The sequence below is a fragment of the Triticum dicoccoides genome, chromosome 1B (genome assembly GCF_002162155.2).
Source record: "Triticum dicoccoides isolate Atlit2015 ecotype Zavitan chromosome 1B, WEW_v2.0, whole genome shotgun sequence".
NCBI classification, from domain to species: domain Eukaryota; kingdom Viridiplantae; phylum Streptophyta; class Magnoliopsida; order Poales; family Poaceae; genus Triticum; species Triticum dicoccoides.
This window is the reverse complement of record NC_041381.1, coordinates 690661435-690678223: the sequence shown is the minus strand read 5'-3', so window position 1 is coordinate 690678223 and position 16789 is coordinate 690661435. Positions and strand designations below refer to the sequence as shown.

The following is a 16789-nucleotide window of genomic DNA, read 5'->3' as shown; positions in this document are numbered from 1 at the left end:
CTTGTCTAAGTGTTGGTCCGAACTAGAGCCCTTTGCAGTGCCCCCTCAGGGAAACTTGAGGTCTGGTTTTAGTTGTACGGATTGATCATCCGGTGTTGCCCTGAGAACGAGATATGTGCAGCTCCTATCGGGATTGTCGGCGCATCGGGCGGTCTTGCTGTACTTGTTTTACCATTGCCGAAATGTCTTGTAAACCGGGATTCCGAGTCTGATCTGGTCTTCCTGGGAGAAGGTATATCCTTCGTTGATCGCGAGAGCTTATCATGGGCTAAGTTGGGACACCCCTGCAGGGTTTAAACTTTCGAAAGCCGTGCCCGCGGCTATGGGCAGATGGGAATTTGTTAATGTCCGGTTGTAGATAACTTGACACCAGATACGAATTAAAATGCATCAACCGCGTGTGTAGCCGTGATGGTCTCTTTTCGGCGGAGTCCGGGAAGTGAACACGGTTTTGGATTATGTTTGACGTAAGTAGGAGTTCATGATCACTTCTTGATCATTGCTAGCTTCACGACCGTTCCTTTACTCTCTTCTCGCTCTTATTTGCGTATGTTAGCCACCATATATACTTAGTCGTTGCTGCAGCCTCATCATTTTACCCCTTCCTTTCCCTTTAAGCTTTGCTAGTCTTGATACCCATGGTAATGGGATTGCCGAGTCCTCGTGGCTCACAGATTACTACAACAACAGTTGCAGGTACAGGTTTCGCGATGATCATGACGCGAGAGCGATGTTTGCTTATTTTGGAGTTCTTCTTCTTCTTCTTCTTCGATTAGGGGATAGGTTCCAGGTCGGCAGCCTGGGCTAGCAGGGTGGATGTCGTTTGAGTTTCTGTTTGTGTTTCATCCGTAGTCGGATGGTGCTCTTATGTAAGATGATGTTGTATTCGTGTGGCATTGTATGCCTTATGTATGTATCCTCATCTATTATGTAATGTTGATGTAATGATATCCATCTTGCAAAAGCGTTTCAATATGCGGGTCTATCCTTGGTGGGACCTTCGAGTTCCTTTTGGATAGGGTCGCATATTGGGCGTGACATAACATTATCTCCATGAACTCATTCTCGTACATGGATAACCCTCGGTTCTTGGGCCCCAACACCTTGCCGAGGAAGGAAAGTGTGTGCCCATTTTGCATGGGCAGTACCCCAACACCAGAGTCTGATGCATGTGTGTCTATTTTAAAAGGCTTGTCAAATTGTGGTAAAGCAAGCACGAGCGCTCTGACCAGTGTTGATTTCAGATGCTAAAATGCCTCGTCGACCCTGACTCCACACAAATATTGAGACCTTCTTCAACAGATTTGTCAGAGGCCGGTTGACGAGACCAAAATCTCGGAGCCTTCTGTAGTACACTGCCGGACACATTTGGGAGTTGGCCAATCCTTAATAATAGGGATATTTTTCTCATCGGTGGCCACTCTTTGGGCACTGATGACATGCCCCAGATATGTCAATTCTTGCTGAGCAAACTTGCACTTGGATCTTTTGATTTTAAGTTGATGTTTCTCCAACAGCTCGAATACTTGTTTGAGTAGCCTAACATGTTCCTCCAATGTGTGGCTATAGACTAGAATGTCATCGACAAACACTAGTACTCCTTGGCGAATAAGTGGTGAGAATACAAAATCCATCACTCCCTGAAAGGTTCCCGGCGCACATGCAAGCCCATACGACATGACTTTCAATTCATAGTGCCCCAAATCTGTTTTGAAAGTCGTTTTGAACTCATCTTCTAGTGCCATCCCAATATATATGGTGGTAATCCGCATTGAGATCCAAGCTAGTGAATCACACTGCCCCAGCTAATTCATGCAGTAACTCCTCAATAACTGGCATATGGGATATGTTCTTGACTGTAATGGCGTTGAGGTGATGGTAATCAACACAAAATCGATCTCCATGTTAAATCTTTTGGCTGAACTAGAAGAACAGAGGATGCATAAGGACTGTAACTATGTTGTATGATCCCTTGTAGCAGCATATCTTTGACTTGTTTCTTGATTTCATCTTTTCAGAAAGGATTGTATCGATATGGTCTAATGTTGATAGGTTGGGCTCTTGGGACCAGAGGGATTGTGTGATCGAATGGTCGTGCTGGTGGTAAACCCGTGGGAGAATTGACCAATGACTCATATTGACTCTGACGAGATTCGCCAGAGGAAGTTTTGGAACCCTAGGAAAGCCCTAGGGGTTGCTCTTTTCCGTGTCTCGCACGTCTCTTAAGACTCACAGCTTCCATGTGTCCGCGTAGAAATGCTTGTTGGGCTTCTTGAGCCTCTTGGGCTTCTATTTGTTGGTCTTGGGCCCTTGCTGGTTGACTATGGTAGTAGTAGGATCAGTCGTGTCGGATTTTAGCGCCGCCCACCACCACCGCTACACACTCACACACGTACTCCCTCCGTTTTTATTTTGTCTGCATGTAAGTTTTCTCTATTTTTCCCTCAATAGTCTTGGCGGGGGCTCGACCGCACACGATGCCAAGACACTCATCGCGGATGTGACGCAGCCGGGGGCTTGACCGCGTAACGTCTTGGCATCGTGCGCGCGTCACATCCGCGCACCCCCTGCCAGCCACACCGGTTGCTCCAACCACTAGCGGAGGACCCCAGTGGACAAGGTCTGGCCGCCGCCATACCTTGAATCACTACAGAAATTCCTTTATACCAACGGTACTATGCAAGTCACATACATCTGTGGAAAAATCACTAGCACAGAAACACAGTTGGGCCACGATGTTGGTTGTCGTTTGCTAGACTGGATAATTGGCCACGCCCCACGCAGACACAGCTAAGCCAAGTTGGCAAGATATACAAGGAGAGCAACTAGTTAACGAATGCTTCTTTGGAAGGCTCACAACGATCAGCATCATTTGGCGCGTTCTCGGCCGCCCGTCCTGTGTCGCGCTCTGGGCGCTTCCTTCGGATTTTGTTTTTTTTATTTTTTCGGACGCGTGTTTGGCTTTTTAAACATTTTTTTGGGGTTTTTTGACGTTTCGATTTTCCACATGTCTTAACTTTTGAAAAAAAAATCGAAAAAAATTTCACGAAAAAACATATTTTTTGCGAGAGTCACGGTTTTGCATCCGCGAGGGGCACGATTTTGCTTTCGCGAGAGTCACGACCATAACTCTCGGAAACGGAAAAAAAGTGTTTTCTTTTTTTTTCTTCCGCAAGAGGCACGGTTTTGCTTTCAAGAGAGGCACGGTTTTGCTTTCACGAGAGGCACGACTGTGCCTCTCGGAAACAGAAAAAAAGACGCGTTTTCTGTTTTTTTTCATTTCGAGATAGGCACGGTTTTGATTCCACGAGATGCACGGTTGTGCTTTCATGAAAGGCACGATCGTGCCTCTCGGAAACGAAAAAAACGTGTTTTTTGTTTTTTTTTCTTTCGCGAGAGGCACGTTTTTGCTTCCGCAAAAGGCATGGTTGTGCTTTCGCCATAGGCATGGCCGTGCCTTCTCGGAAATGAAAAAAATAACGCGTTTTCTCTTCTATTTTTCCTTCCGCGAGAGCCACGGTTTTACTTCCGCGAGAGCCACGGTTGTGATTCCGCGAGAGGCACGGGCTTGCCTCTTTCGGAAAGGGAAAATCCCGTGCTTCCGATTCTGTTTTTTTTTTCGATTTTTTCGTGAAAAAAAGGTTCGTCAAAACCTATCAACATGGGATCTAGTTTTCAAGATCTCGACGCGAGAAATCCAACGGTAAAAACGGTTCGAGATTTTGACGCAGGGTTTAAGAGACAAAAAGTTTTGAATAAACGAATCTAGAAAAAGGGGAAACCTCCCAGGTTGCAATAAGTGGCGCACATGCAGCGCGACACTTGTCGCAACCTGGGAAAGTTGGGGTTATCTTTGCAACGAGTACTTCTTAACTAGTGATTTCAGATATACGATCATCTGTACAAAACGCACGCCGCACATGCATGGCCGCACGGGACACCGAAAGCCCTTACATTGTCTAAAAAAAAGACAAAGCCCTTACGCTCGAGAGCCAAGCATGAACGCACACACAAGACACATGCATCAAACATGGGGTTCTGCCATGGTTTGTAGTCTCGTGGCTCCACCTTTGGTTCTGCTTTCTGTCATGGTTTGTTGTCTTGTAGCTCCACCATGGTTAAGCTTTCGAGTTTCGACCTAGTCGACATCTCTAATAGCTGCAACATCCTCCCTTGACTGCAATAACGCTTGCTACTCTGCTGTATGGCCCAATTTATGTAGAGATTTGCTTTTTTGTTCGTTTTATTTCGTCTTTTTCATTGGTTTTTTTCTCACTTATTACCTTGTGCATTGTTTTTGTTTTCTTTTCTGGGTGGAAATGCACAGACATTTTATAGAAGTGCATCAACATAAATATAGACATGTATATATGAACGTATTAATAAAAATGCAAAGTTTTTATTAAATTGTTGGGCACTGCCATTGCCTGTGTCTTCTAGACGCCGTCGATTTGTATTAGATTGTTGTTCTATTTGAATATGTTTATATTTTCATTGTATTTGATTATTATTCTAGTAAGGATAACATGAAAATAGTAATGTGCATTGTTAATGTGTATTGACTATCATGGTTTCGCACAAAAAATCACTAAGAATTTGCCCACCTTAAAAACATCGTCCTCCCCCTCTAGCCTCAACCAAAGCGCCGACACCAGATGGGTCGTCGGGCCCGGCCGCCCCCGTGTACATTCCCATCGTCCTACTCCTATATATTCGCCAAGATTCATATTGACGTAGGTTTGATGCGTTTTAACGGGGGAGGCACAGTGGCAGCCATTTGCAGAGATAACAAAGGAAGCTACTTGGGCAGCTCAGCCTTAGTGATCCGAGGTGTCGACGATGTTGGGACAGTGGAAGCAATCGCATGTCGGGAAGCAATGTATTTGGCTGAAGACCTGCACATTCATAATTTCATAATAGCTTCAGATTCCCAACATGTGATCAATGATATAAACAAGGGTCATATGGGGCAAGTATGGTGCGATCTTAACAGAGATTAGCCTGCGAGCCTCTGCTTTTAATTGTCATTTTGTCTTGGAGGGTCGGGCGTCGAAAGGCGATGCTCACAATATAGCTAGATCCTCTCTTTCTCTCCAGCAAGGACGCCATTTATGGCTTGTTCAGCCCCATGCCAACTGTATTCTATAAACTGCGGTTTATGATCAATAAAGTGCGTTTTATGCCAACTGTATTCTATAAAATGCGGTTTATGTATCAGTCTGCTGACGTGTCCGGACGTCCGTTTTTTCGCAAACCGAAGACAAAAAAAAGGTTTTGCGACGGACATCCGCATATAACGAACCAAAGTCATCGTGTACCATTTCCTCTCCGTTCGAGAAAAATAAAACGTGCCCCATCCCCGTGTAGACAAAGCAAGTGTACGTATGTGTGCCGCCCAGAATAATTCACATCTCACATGGAATATGAATAAAATGCGCAGCTGGAGACGCGTGTACACATGTGAACATTGAAGTATAATATGCCCAAAGTACGTACGTGTCCACCTAAAATATCTCGACCCAGCACGAGGATCGATCATCGCTCCCTCCGTCTCCATCCCGTACAGAACACTATCTTCATCACTGCTTAGGTTAATTCAAGCACGTACTACTAGCTACTATAGTATCTGTACTACTATTAAACACCCCGCAAAAAAAAATACTTACTATTAAACAAGCAAACATTTTCTTTCTTAAAGTCACCCATGCAGTGTACACAATCTCAGCTGTACCGTCAGATTATCCCAACTAATTAGATCTAACTGACTACATTGATCCAGTCTGACGTCTCGGATGCACTTAGCGATAATTTCTACCGCACCGCACTCTGCCAATATTTCGTCCGCCAATGCGTGTTCCAGGAAACGTATTCAATCTCCTGTCACCTCCATTCGCCCCTTCCATCTGCCCCGCCGCCACGATCTACGCCGCCACAACTACGCCGCTACATCCTCCGCACAAGGCCGTCCCATCCACGTAGGGCACGGGCTGCCACGACCTCTGTCCGCGGCTGCCCCATTCACTCCGGCAATGCAACAACAAGACCTCAGCCCCCCGACCGTGCCTGGCCCCCATCCACGCCAGCGAATCGGCGCGGCTCGCCGGACGGCGGATGCGCAAGATCGGTGCCGTGCCGGTGACCTCATGGTCGCGGGCGGCTATGGCAGCTCGGCCGTCGTGGTCCGCTCAACGGCGCCCTCCTCGTGGTCGAACTCCACCTTCGTCGGCGCCATCACTAACGACCCGTGCAACGTCAGCGTGCTCGTGGTGGGCGGCCTCATCGTCCCCTACCGCCCTACGGCTTCGACATCGCCGCGACCGTCTCCAACAGCCACCGGTCCCCCTCAGGCAACATCACTCGCGTCCTCACCGAAGCCCGGGGGTTCAATGTGGCCGCCTCCTTGCTCGAGGCCTCCGGCGTCACGGATGACTTCGAGGCCGATGAGCGCGGCGCCCGCATCACCATCTTTGCCCTCCTCGCGCAAGGCACCTCCCTGCACGCGACCAGCAATGCGGGTTCGTCCATATCCTGATTTGCATATTCCTCATGCCAATTCATCTTTTCTCTACCATCCTTTGGCGAGATGTATCTTTCTCTGAACTGAAGTTGACTTGAAGCTATCGTACTGCAGGTGTATGCACCCTCGACCCGTTCGAAGAAATGCCGGACCACAACGGTCACAATGATGGCCCTGTACACTGGAATTAAAAAGGTGCGTGCTGGTGGATGCTTTTGATTTGTGGCTACCCTGCTTTGGATGTGCATACCTATGTCTTCAAAATCGTCTGGATCACCTGCTGTAACGTGGATCACTTGTTATCTGAAAGTTGTGAATTGGCGGTACTAATTGTGGAATGTGGAGGCCTGTACCAAATTACTGACGAAAAACGCGTTGGTGCTATGGTATAAGAGCATGACTGAGGAAACATTCATGCTCGGAATCATAGGCACGGAGATGTTGTGGTCCAAGGTTCAAGTGAAGGAAGAGGATTATCGTACGAGAGAGAACAGTGGAACATGAGAAGTGCCTTGCGTGATCCATGTGCTTGGGTGAGCACATTGCATTTGATTGAATTTATGCCTTAGCTTTAGTGCATTAGTTGAGACTTGCATTTGATTGAATTTATGCCTTAGCTTTAGTGCATTAGTTGAGACTTGCATTTGCTGATACATACTCCCTCCGCCCGAAAATACTTGTCATCAAAATGGATAAAAAGAGACGTATCTAAAACTAAAATACATCTAGATACAATCCCTTTTATCCAGTTTGATGACAAGTATTTCGGGACGGAGGGAGTATTAGTTTGTTTTCTTATACTCTACAACAATTATATCTGGATTTATGTGGTGGCATGTACTGCTGCATGTTTCCTACATAAGAGGCTCATATTTATCTTATAATTTCGCATCAGGAAGTTACTGCAGCAGAATCAAGCCAATGTTTAACAATCATGGACCAACTTTATCTTTCCTTAATTGCAGAATATGCATAACTATAGCTTGGCATTTGCCTATTGTTTAAAGAAGAAAATTTTATACTATTTTGGTTTAACTCTCTTGATGCTAGATGCTTTTCCTCTCTGAAATAGAAGCCTGGGACTAATCTTTCATGTTAGCCTGCATGTTTTGATTCTTGGGATTCTTATGAACATAGAAGGATTCTCCTGAATTTCCCATCCATTGAAGTCCTGTAAAACTCGCTAATTTGGTCCTAATTTTTGGCTTGCAGGTCATCCCGGTGCTCCTCTATTCCTCCTCTGCTCAGCGACGTGGTCACTGCTGTGCTGCTGGATGGTGGAAGCTGGTGCTTGACTGTGGGGGCACAGCAGAACCACTCCTCCAGCTGCCACTGCTGTTACCTCATGCGACCGCTGCTATTGATAGGTACATTCTTTTATTCGTAAGTAAAGCCATTGTCAAAACCAACAATTTGCATCATCACTGAGCATGATTGCTACATAATTAGCATGAGATCTTTAGACATGTGAATGTCCAACTGCCATTGTCAACGTGACAGTGAGAAGAACATCGTTATAGAGTATCTTCCAAGTTAGAGATGGCATCCTGCAAGGTCAGGATTTACTCAAATGGTTTTTTATTTATTTAGAGGAGGCCTTACTTTTAACATCTCGAACAATTTCCCTTCTATAGGTGTGGGCGTTCGTCAAGCTGTCGCGGGAGTCCGTCGTCATGCTCTTCAATAAGATTTTGTACCTCTTCATGCTCATTGTCCTGACAAGCGACATCCAATATGGGTAGATTTTTGTTCATTCACTGAGTATCTGGTACTTACCGGCTACTCTTATTACTTGACTGCTGAGCTCACAATCAGAACGGCAATTTGATGAGAACATTCTGAAGTAACTAAATAAGCTTCCTTCCCTTTTATTCTACATGCTTTGAATACTAACTATAGCTGACAAAGCACTTTTTCAGCATGTTCATAGAGGCATCGAAAGGTATGCTCTCCATGTCCCTCGATGCTGCTATCAGGTTAGATTAGTTAAAGCTACACATAATAACTTTTGCTCTTTGCTCTAATTCTCATCTTGTTGAGGATTAATTTCTTGGCAAGCAGTTTGATCAGATAACTCTTTGTAGTGGTACAATTTCCCAGTCACAATTTTTTTCCTTTATCCCCAAGGATAAGTTGGAGTATAAAATTGAAATCTGAAATTGAAGTGGATATTGTTAGGCAGCGCATATTGTTGTAGATCTATGCCTGCCTGCACTATGCACCATTTCATTCAGGCAGATTGGATGTAACATAAATTTATTGTAACATCCAGAAAAATTAGCAAGCTAGCTCAAAATACATGGATATGCTATTGAGTTATCGGTTGTGAAATATTTGAAGCTGCCCAAAAGAGAAATAGAGGTTCAGAGCCATCACCCACTCAACCTGCAGAGAGTTGCATGGGGAAAACTACCTTTAATATACAAGAGTTCCTTCTTGCACCTACACTATAAAAATAGGGATATGAAAGACATTGGATCATAGTTCACTGAACATTGTTTTACTCTTTGCTCCATGCTATTTAAATTACATATTATAGCAATTAGAATATTCCTACGTGTCTGGCTATGTCTTGCCTTGCTACTTGGGCGCCATCGATGTCCGTTTATCGGTTTCTATGCAGATAAACAGAGCAAAATACGTCAAGTGTCATAATATTTGTACCTACTACTGATACATGATTTTTTTTGCTGAAGCTCTCAAAGGTGTAGCATGCAAGCTTTATAATATAGGTTTGATTTCAGAGTTGATCTGTGGATTATGATTGTAACTTGGTTCATTTCTGCGACTGGAGTGACTGAACACATGCAGCCCTGCAGGCGGACACCTCGAAACAGATACCTCAATGTCCTGGCAAGTTCTACTCCTGAAATCAGCGTCTGTGGCTTGAGCAAATGTCATCGGCATCCGGTGGTAGATTTTTAATGTATCTTGTATAATGTATGTAACCTGCTAATTTTGCAAGGCAGTTTCTGAAATGTAACTTCAAATGACTTCCTTTCATCACTTTTGAAATAAGGAAATCCGCGCATCTATGATTGATATTTTATCTTCTAGATGACTAAATTTAATAGAATTGTATTTTTGAAAGAACTTGCAACCTGAAGAAGTACAAAAATTTAGTGTGCAGAGTAATGTAATAGTAAAGAACAATTGCCTCTAATGACTCGGTTTTCTCTGTACCTCACATCACGTAGGGTGATAGGATCAAGCTTCCCAGTGCCTTATTTAGTTATTTGGAACTTGACTTGCACGTGCATCTACTACCTCTATAAAAGCATGAAGGGCGAAGAATAAAATAGTCTTGACCATCCAACCATGCTTATCTGATGATCGTGACGGTGGGAGGGAATGAGGATGCCCAAGATCTACCCGTTGGCTCAAAATGAATTTTCGCATCTGATTGTAATATTATGTGAATCTTCGCATTTGATTGTAATATTACGTGCATTGCACGTGCATATCTACTAGTACTCCTTCAAAGTAGTACATAGTACTCTTGTTTAATACTCTCTCCGTCCCATATTACTCGTCACTGATTTAATACAACTTTATACTAAATCGGTGACTAGTAATATGGAACGGAGGGAGTACCACACGAAGGCACACAAGTTTGGTCCCAAAGGTTAAGCTCATAGTTATATCTTGCTTGCGCCTCCAAAGACTACAACGCCTGCCTTTCTCCTCCTCTCCATTCATTCAACGCTCTATCTAGAATCGACCCCGCGCTCTCTCATGCGCTACTCCATGTCCGGATCCGCATCAGGAGAAGGAAATCACGACGACGGCGGCCAACTCTACGGCGAGGACGACACCGTCCTCTTCCAGCGTCCGGCGTGCGGCGGTGGGGACGATGTTGGTGCCACGCCGTCGGCCTACTCCACCATCACCGACTACCTGCAGGGGCTCATCAACCCCGCGGAGCTCGCGAGGCCACCAAGCTGCCCGGCTGCGGGCCAGGTGATCTTTTCCGCTGCGGCCCCGTCCACGGCCAACTCGTCGACGTCCAGCGAGGCGGTGGCCGCGCCCCGCGGGTGCAAGAGAGGCATGCTGGCGCCGGAGGAGGGAGACGAGGATGGATCGGCCGATCATGGCAGCTGCAGGTACGTGAATGGTTTTATCAGGGTGGGTTCGATCTTGGTACAACCGTGTGCTAACTGAATCCCTGCTGATCCTCTTGTATTTCTTGCCCATCGATCGATCATCACATGCGTACGTATACTTTGTCGATTAGATGGAAGAAGTGTAGATCCACCCACTGGTACGTGTTCTTGCCATATCGATCGCGGCCTCCATTGATCTTCTGGGCCGGACGGTCTGAACACGAAGATACTGCCGCACGTGGCATACCGGATTTAGGGCTCGCCATCCGTCAACTTGTCACCTACCTACCTACCATTCCAAACAAACAAAGCTTATTCTGCCATTCTTGGATGAGGCATGTGTCTGTTAGAGCATCTCCAGCCGTTCGGCCCCCCGGGGCGCATAAAAATCGCCCCCCGGGGAGAGAAGTGATTCAGGACCATGGTTCAGCCGAACCTATGGTTTATGCCGTACAATTTAATATTCTACTACATGTGGATCTGTGACATGCATATCAACTATATTTTTTAATCAATCATGCATGGATCCTTATGAATAGACATGCATGCCAACTGCATTTTTTAATCAACAATGCATGAATCTTCATGAATAGTGTCTAGAAATCAATGGTGCCGAGCGTAGGTTGGGCTGAACCATGGTTTCGTACGACATTTTCGCCCCCCGGGGGCGAGCCGGCGATTCTTTCGGCGCTGGGGCCGGTTTTGCGCCCAGTCGTCGCCCCCAGTCGCCGATTTTGGCCCACTTTTGAAGCCCCATTTCGCCGAAAAAGACCCATATGGGCGAGAATAGGCCCATATTCGGCGTGGTTCGCCATGATTCGGCGTTCAATTATCAACATAAATATTTTTTTATCACATATTTCATCACAGAAATTTCAAATACTTCAACAAAATAGTACAACAACAAATAGTTCAATACAAATTATATAGTTCAACAAATAAAAACTCATATTTCATCACACGTCGCGCCCGGTGTCATCCGAGTCCATCGCCGAGGCAGGCAAATCGCCGAACACCTTGCGCGCGGTGGGCGTGCACCCGCCGCTAAACTGCCCCTCCGCGGCCGGAAACGCCCAGCTGGTGCCGGAGGGGCTGTCGCGGCGAACCTATGCTATTTTTCCGGCGGGGAATGGCTATCTACCGGCGAAGGGCGGCGGGGCTGCGCCGGGATATACCTAGTTGCGGCCGAGAGCGCGGGGGGTGGGAGGTGGTTGGGGAAGAAAATCTTGACTTTTCACCTGACGGCGTGGGCCAGCCGCGCTTTTCCCTTGCGCCGGAGCCCCCAAGCACCCCCAGCGCGCCGGGTTCGGCCTGCAGCTGCCGGGCGGAAAAAAGGGCCGAACCGGCGTTTTTCGTCGTCCTGGGGGCGCGACTGGGCCTTTTTTTGGCGCCGGCGCCGAAAAAGTTGCCTGGGGAGCCTGTTGGGGGCGCGGCTGGAGATGCTCTTAGATGTCTATCTTATGAACTGTTGGTTTCCTACCCCTTAAGTTCATCTTGAATTGCTTGTATTATCTTGATGCCACTTTAAGGGTCAATAAAACTGCCCTTTATCGAAAAAAGATTTTGCGTAGTTGCTTTTTAGACCTAGCTATGGTGCTTTGTACCGAGAGACAGACGTTGTTGTTGTTGTTGTTGTTGTTGTTGTTGTTGTTGTTGTTGTTGTTGTTGTTGTTGTTGTTGTTGTTGTTGTTGTTGTTGTTGTTGTTATTGTCGTTGTTGGTGATGTGGCTTCATTTGCATGAATGGAACCGGGGTTCCACCCCTGTTTTCAATCAAAAGAAATAAAAGAAGAACCGGGCGCTCGATGCAGGCACATAACTAGCTAGTTTCCCGGGCAACTTCTTGTTTACTTCCACTTTGCATGTAGAAATTGAATGCGAAATTATCAGATCATGCATGCAGAATTAAGAATCACTAATGATGATCCTAATTGTGTTCATCGACGGATGCAGGAGCGACGAGAAGGAGCAAAAGAAGAAGGGGAAGGGGGAGAAGAAGGCGCGAAGCTCCCGTGTCACCTTCGCAACCAAGAGCGAGGTCGACCACCTCGACGATGGCTATCACTGGCGCAAGTATGGCCAGAAGGCCGTCAAGAACAGCTCCTTCCCAAGGTACTACCTCCTTACATTCGCCCCTATGCGTATGTGTTTCGAAAAGAAAAACATGTTCTTCCACTTTTTATTTTCCTCCAGTAGTGAGCTTGCAACTTCAGTTTGGAGATGCTACCCAAATATTCAAGTCAAATGGCAGGACTGTAATATGACCCCTACTTTGCTTTCGTTAATGAAATTGGGGAGAAATCCCTTCTATAAAAAAAATTCTCTTCCACTTTTTGTCGCTATAATCATCTTTTTAAGTTTGAACTACACAAACTCTCACTTGAAATTAAAGTTTCTACAACACGCAACACATGTAATCATCTTGATTAGGCATCACGATATGCATATTTAGATAGCAATGAATATGTATGTGTGCACGCATGCATGGTAAGGGCAGCCATATTCTAGCAAAACATGTCTATGTGCAAGTGGCGGAGCCAGAAATTTCCTTCTTGGTATTCATTTGTGCAATACAATAGCAATGTGACAGCAAATATACAACAAGCTAACATCAATATGCCAACTGATAACAAATCTTTGGTATTCATGTGAATACTTAAGAATACCCCTAGCGCCGCCCCTCTGTGCATGCATGCATGGTAAGGGCAGCCATATTACAACAGCAGTTTACCAATACATTGTATTGAAGTGAGATTCTGAAACGTGTGCAGGAGCTACTACCGGTGCACGACCGCGCGTTGTGGGGTGAAGAAATTGGTGGAGCGCTCGCAGGAGGACCCTTCGACGGTCGTCACCACCTACGAGGGTCGCCACGGGCACCCAAGCCCCGTCGCCACCCACCGTGGCCAGCGGATGCTAATGGCCACCGGTGCCGACATTGCCTACTCGCTTGCCACGCTCCAACATCAGCAACTTGGCTTTTTTCGGGCCGGTGCCGACGTCTACGCTTCGTCTGTCGCACACCGAGTGTCGGAGTACGGTGGCATGCAGTTCCATGCCGATCTTCTTCCCGATGCCACGGTGGGCTACCAGCAAGGGTATCGTTAAGTCAGTCACTATGAGTGTGTAGATAATATATCTATAGCTTTAGTTTGGCCTTAATTAGTAAGGCATCGAGCTGGCCAATGGGCACACACGGTTTTTTTTCAAACTGACAGGCACAAATGTTTGTTGTCCTGAGTTTATTCTGGATGTTGAAATCAAATTCTTCGTACCTAGCTACTCTGAGTTACAACCTTACAATGCAAAGCACCATTCTGTATGGCGAGGATTGTACACTATGCAATTCAGGAATGTCATGAGGATTTTTTGTAACACAGTGTATGTATTGTGTACACTTTGTGCGTTGTCTAAGATATATATGTTGCAAAATATATAGAAACTCAACACTCCTGAGCATACGATGCAAGAGCTGGATGTGCTATTTTGTTGCCAAGTAGGTACTTTATCTCATACTTACCTTGGCCTTACACCGAGCCTTGCCAAATTTAGAATTGAAGACTTTGTTACCATGCTAAAAAGAATTGAAAATAGATTATTGGGCTACTCCACACTTCTGTCAACTGGAGATAAACTTATACTCATCAAATCAGTATTCTCCAGCATGCCCATCTTCTTCATGTCCTCCCTTATGATCCCTGTGACAGACAATGGTTAAGTAACTTAACATCTACCTCAAACAATGTTTCTGGAGGAAATATGGTACCCAAGAGAGAGGTGCTGCATTGATTGCCCATGACATGGTTTGCTTGCCTAAAACTCATGGCGGCCTTGGAATCCTGGACATTACTACCCACAGTTATGCATTGTTAATGAAATATATGCATAAATTTCTCACTAACTTATTTATCTCAACATGTAAGCATGCCACCTCATCATACAATTATGAATAGGATAAGGCCCACCTTAACAAGCAATCATGCATGAGAAAAGATCGTCTACACCATTCGGCCATTCATATGAAGATGGTCGTCCAATTATTGTACTCATATATTCAATAAATATTGTTACAATTATAATAAATAATCAAATATAGTAAGACATTTATATTTTAATTTTGGTTCTCATTGTATTAACCCAAATTGTCATCAACCAACTCCCGCAACAACACGCGGCGTATCCCGAAATCACTAATTAAGGAGTACTTCTTGCAGAGATCACTCCAACTCCCAGGGTTGCGACAAGTGGCGCGCTGCATGTGTGCCACTTATCGCAACCTCGGAGTTTTCCCTTTTTTCGTAGATCCGTTTATTCAAAACATTTTATCTCTTAAACCGTGTATCCAAATCTTGAACCGCTTTCGCCATTGGATTTCACGCGTCGAGATCTTTAAAACTAGATCCCATGTTGATAGGTTTTGACGAACTTTTTTTTCACAAAAAAAACGGACGAAAAAACCGAACAGGGAGCACGGGTTTTTCCCTTTCCGAAAGAGGCATGGCCGTGCCTCTGACAAAATTACAACCGTGCCTCTCACGGAAGCAAAACCGTGCCTCTTACGAAAGAAAAAAAACAAAAAATGCATTTGTTTTGTTTCCCAGGAGGCACAGACGTGACTCTCGCGAAAGCAAAACTGTGTCTCTCGCGGAAGCAAAACCGTGTCTCTCGTGAAAGAGAAATAAAACAGAAAACATGTGTTTTTTCGTTTCCAAGAGGCACGATCGTGACTCTCGCGAAATCAAAACCTTGCCTCTCGTGAAAGGAAAAAGAATAGAAAATGCATTCTATTTCTGTTTCCAAGAGGCACGACTCTCGCGAAAACAAAACCGTGACTCTCATGAAAAAATGCCTTATTTTGCGCAAAAATATTTTTTTTTTGAAATTTTTTTTTGGTTGAAAAGATAGAGAAGACCAATGAAAAACCAAAACGTCAAAAAAACCCCCAGAAAAAAACCCGTTTAAATAGCCAAAAACACGGGCGAAAAATTAAAAAATAAATCCGGAGGGAGCGTCCAGAGCGCGACACGTGGCGAATGGCTGAGAGCGCGCCAAGTGGCGCTGATCATTGCGAGGCTCCCGAAGGAGCGCTCGTTAATTAGTTGCTCCCGGCGTATCCTCTAGTATGGTTTAGCATATAAGATGGGCCTACTCATGCACAATCCCAATAAAAAAGCCTGCTCCAGCACAGGAGCCACCCGCCTCTACGGCGTTTCCTATTTAGCGCTGCAGGCGCCAGTTTGTATGCATTTTGCAAACTGGCGCCTGCAGACCTCCACGCTGGGCCGGGCCAACTCAGTGTCCCTTCGACTCTCTAGAAAGCAAAAAAACTGACGAGCAAACAGAGATTCGATCCGGTGACCTCCTGTTAGCTGCAATAATGCGCTAACCACTAGGCCACCTGGGTAGCTTTGCTAGTTTCCATCCTTTCCTTTATTTAGTTTGTTCCGCTTTTCCTTTTTTCCATTTTTCGCTTTTCTGTTTTTTTCTTCCTTATTTGATGAATTTTTCTTCAACTTCCTGAATTTTTTTCATTTTTCAATGAAGAACTATTTCCATTTTCCGATGAACTGTTTTTGAAAACTGTGAACTTTTTTTCTAATTTGGTGAACTTTTTTTCAATTTGGATGAACTTTTTCCAAATTCGATGAGCTTTTTTCAAATCCGACCATCTTGTTTCCCATTCGATGAACTTTTTTCAAATTTGATGAAGTTTTTTCATATTCGATGAACTTTTTTTTAACAAACTCTTTTTGAGTTTGCTAATTTTCCCAAAATATACTGATTTTTTTATAAGATGAACTTCTTTTGAATTTGTGAACCTTTTTTGAATATGTGAACTTTTTTTGCATGTTGGTGAACTTCAGTTGAAATATGTGAACATGTTTTTGAAATAATTGGAACATCTAAACGTTATGTAATAAGTAGCACGTCTAAACTCATGTTCTTAAAAGTTCCGCGCTGCAAATAGTCACTTTTTGTTAGTTGGTCCAGTGGTCATCTGCGCTGAATGTAAACATGATGTCGCGAGTTCGAATCTCGTCGACAGCAGTGTTTTGCGGGATTTTTTCTCCCGATGCGCAGTCCTGGGCCGGCCCACCCAGACATCGCTGCGAGCGCCCGTTAGGTTGCACGGCGCTGAAGGCGCCCAATAGGAAGTCCACGCCTCTACT

At 45.1% G+C, this 16789-nt stretch overlaps 2 protein-coding genes and 1 long non-coding RNA gene across 3 annotated transcripts; all 3 read left to right on the top strand.

The window, feature by feature from the left end:
* Positions 1–6143: 6143 nt before the first annotated feature.
* On the top strand, positions 6144–6800 carry LOC119350955. Its single transcript, XM_037618549.1, has 3 exons — positions 6144–6179; positions 6257–6515; positions 6632–6800. Exons 1-3 carry the CDS (start codon positions 6144–6146, stop codon positions 6706–6708), a joined length of 372 nt encoding a protein of 123 aa, XP_037474446.1. The 3' UTR covers positions 6709–6800.
* A 128-nt stretch (positions 6801–6928) lies between these two features.
* On the top strand, positions 6929–9552 carry LOC119312890. Its single transcript, XR_005151471.1, has 3 exons — positions 6929–7050; positions 7730–8071; positions 8152–9552. It is a non-coding gene; the product is annotated as an uncharacterized LOC119312890 (long non-coding RNA).
* A 712-nt stretch (positions 9553–10264) lies between these two features.
* On the top strand, positions 10265–13969 carry LOC119312884 (WRKY transcription factor 23-like). The gene is made up of 3 exons (XM_037588670.1): positions 10265–10620; positions 12573–12731; positions 13391–13969. The coding sequence occupies exons 1-3, from the start codon at positions 10265–10267 to the stop codon at positions 13725–13727; spliced, it is 852 nt and encodes a 283-aa protein (XP_037444567.1). The 3' UTR covers positions 13728–13969.
* The last annotated feature ends 2820 nt before the right edge of the window (positions 13970–16789 follow it).

Bases quoted from the DNA above. Each gene is read 5' to 3' on its own strand.
- LOC119350955 (XM_037618549.1), top strand. From the start codon at position 6,144: ATGGTCGCGGGCGGCTATGGCAGCTCGGCCGTCGTG. The intron at 6,180-6,256 runs GTCCGCTCAACG...GTGCAACGTCAG, and splicing joins ATGGCAGCTCGGCCGTCGTG to CGTGCTCGTGGTGGGCGGCC. The intron at 6,516-6,631 runs GTTCGTCCATAT...ATCGTACTGCAG, and splicing joins GCACGCGACCAGCAATGCGG to GTGTATGCACCCTCGACCCG.
- LOC119312884 (XM_037588670.1), top strand. From the start codon at position 10,265: ATGTCCGGATCCGCATCAGGAGAAGGAAATCACGACGACGGCGGCCAA. The intron at 10,621-12,572 runs GTACGTGAATGG...CGACGGATGCAG, and splicing joins GCCGATCATGGCAGCTGCAG to GAGCGACGAGAAGGAGCAAA. The intron at 12,732-13,390 runs GTACTACCTCCT...AAACGTGTGCAG, and splicing joins AAGAACAGCTCCTTCCCAAG to GAGCTACTACCGGTGCACGA.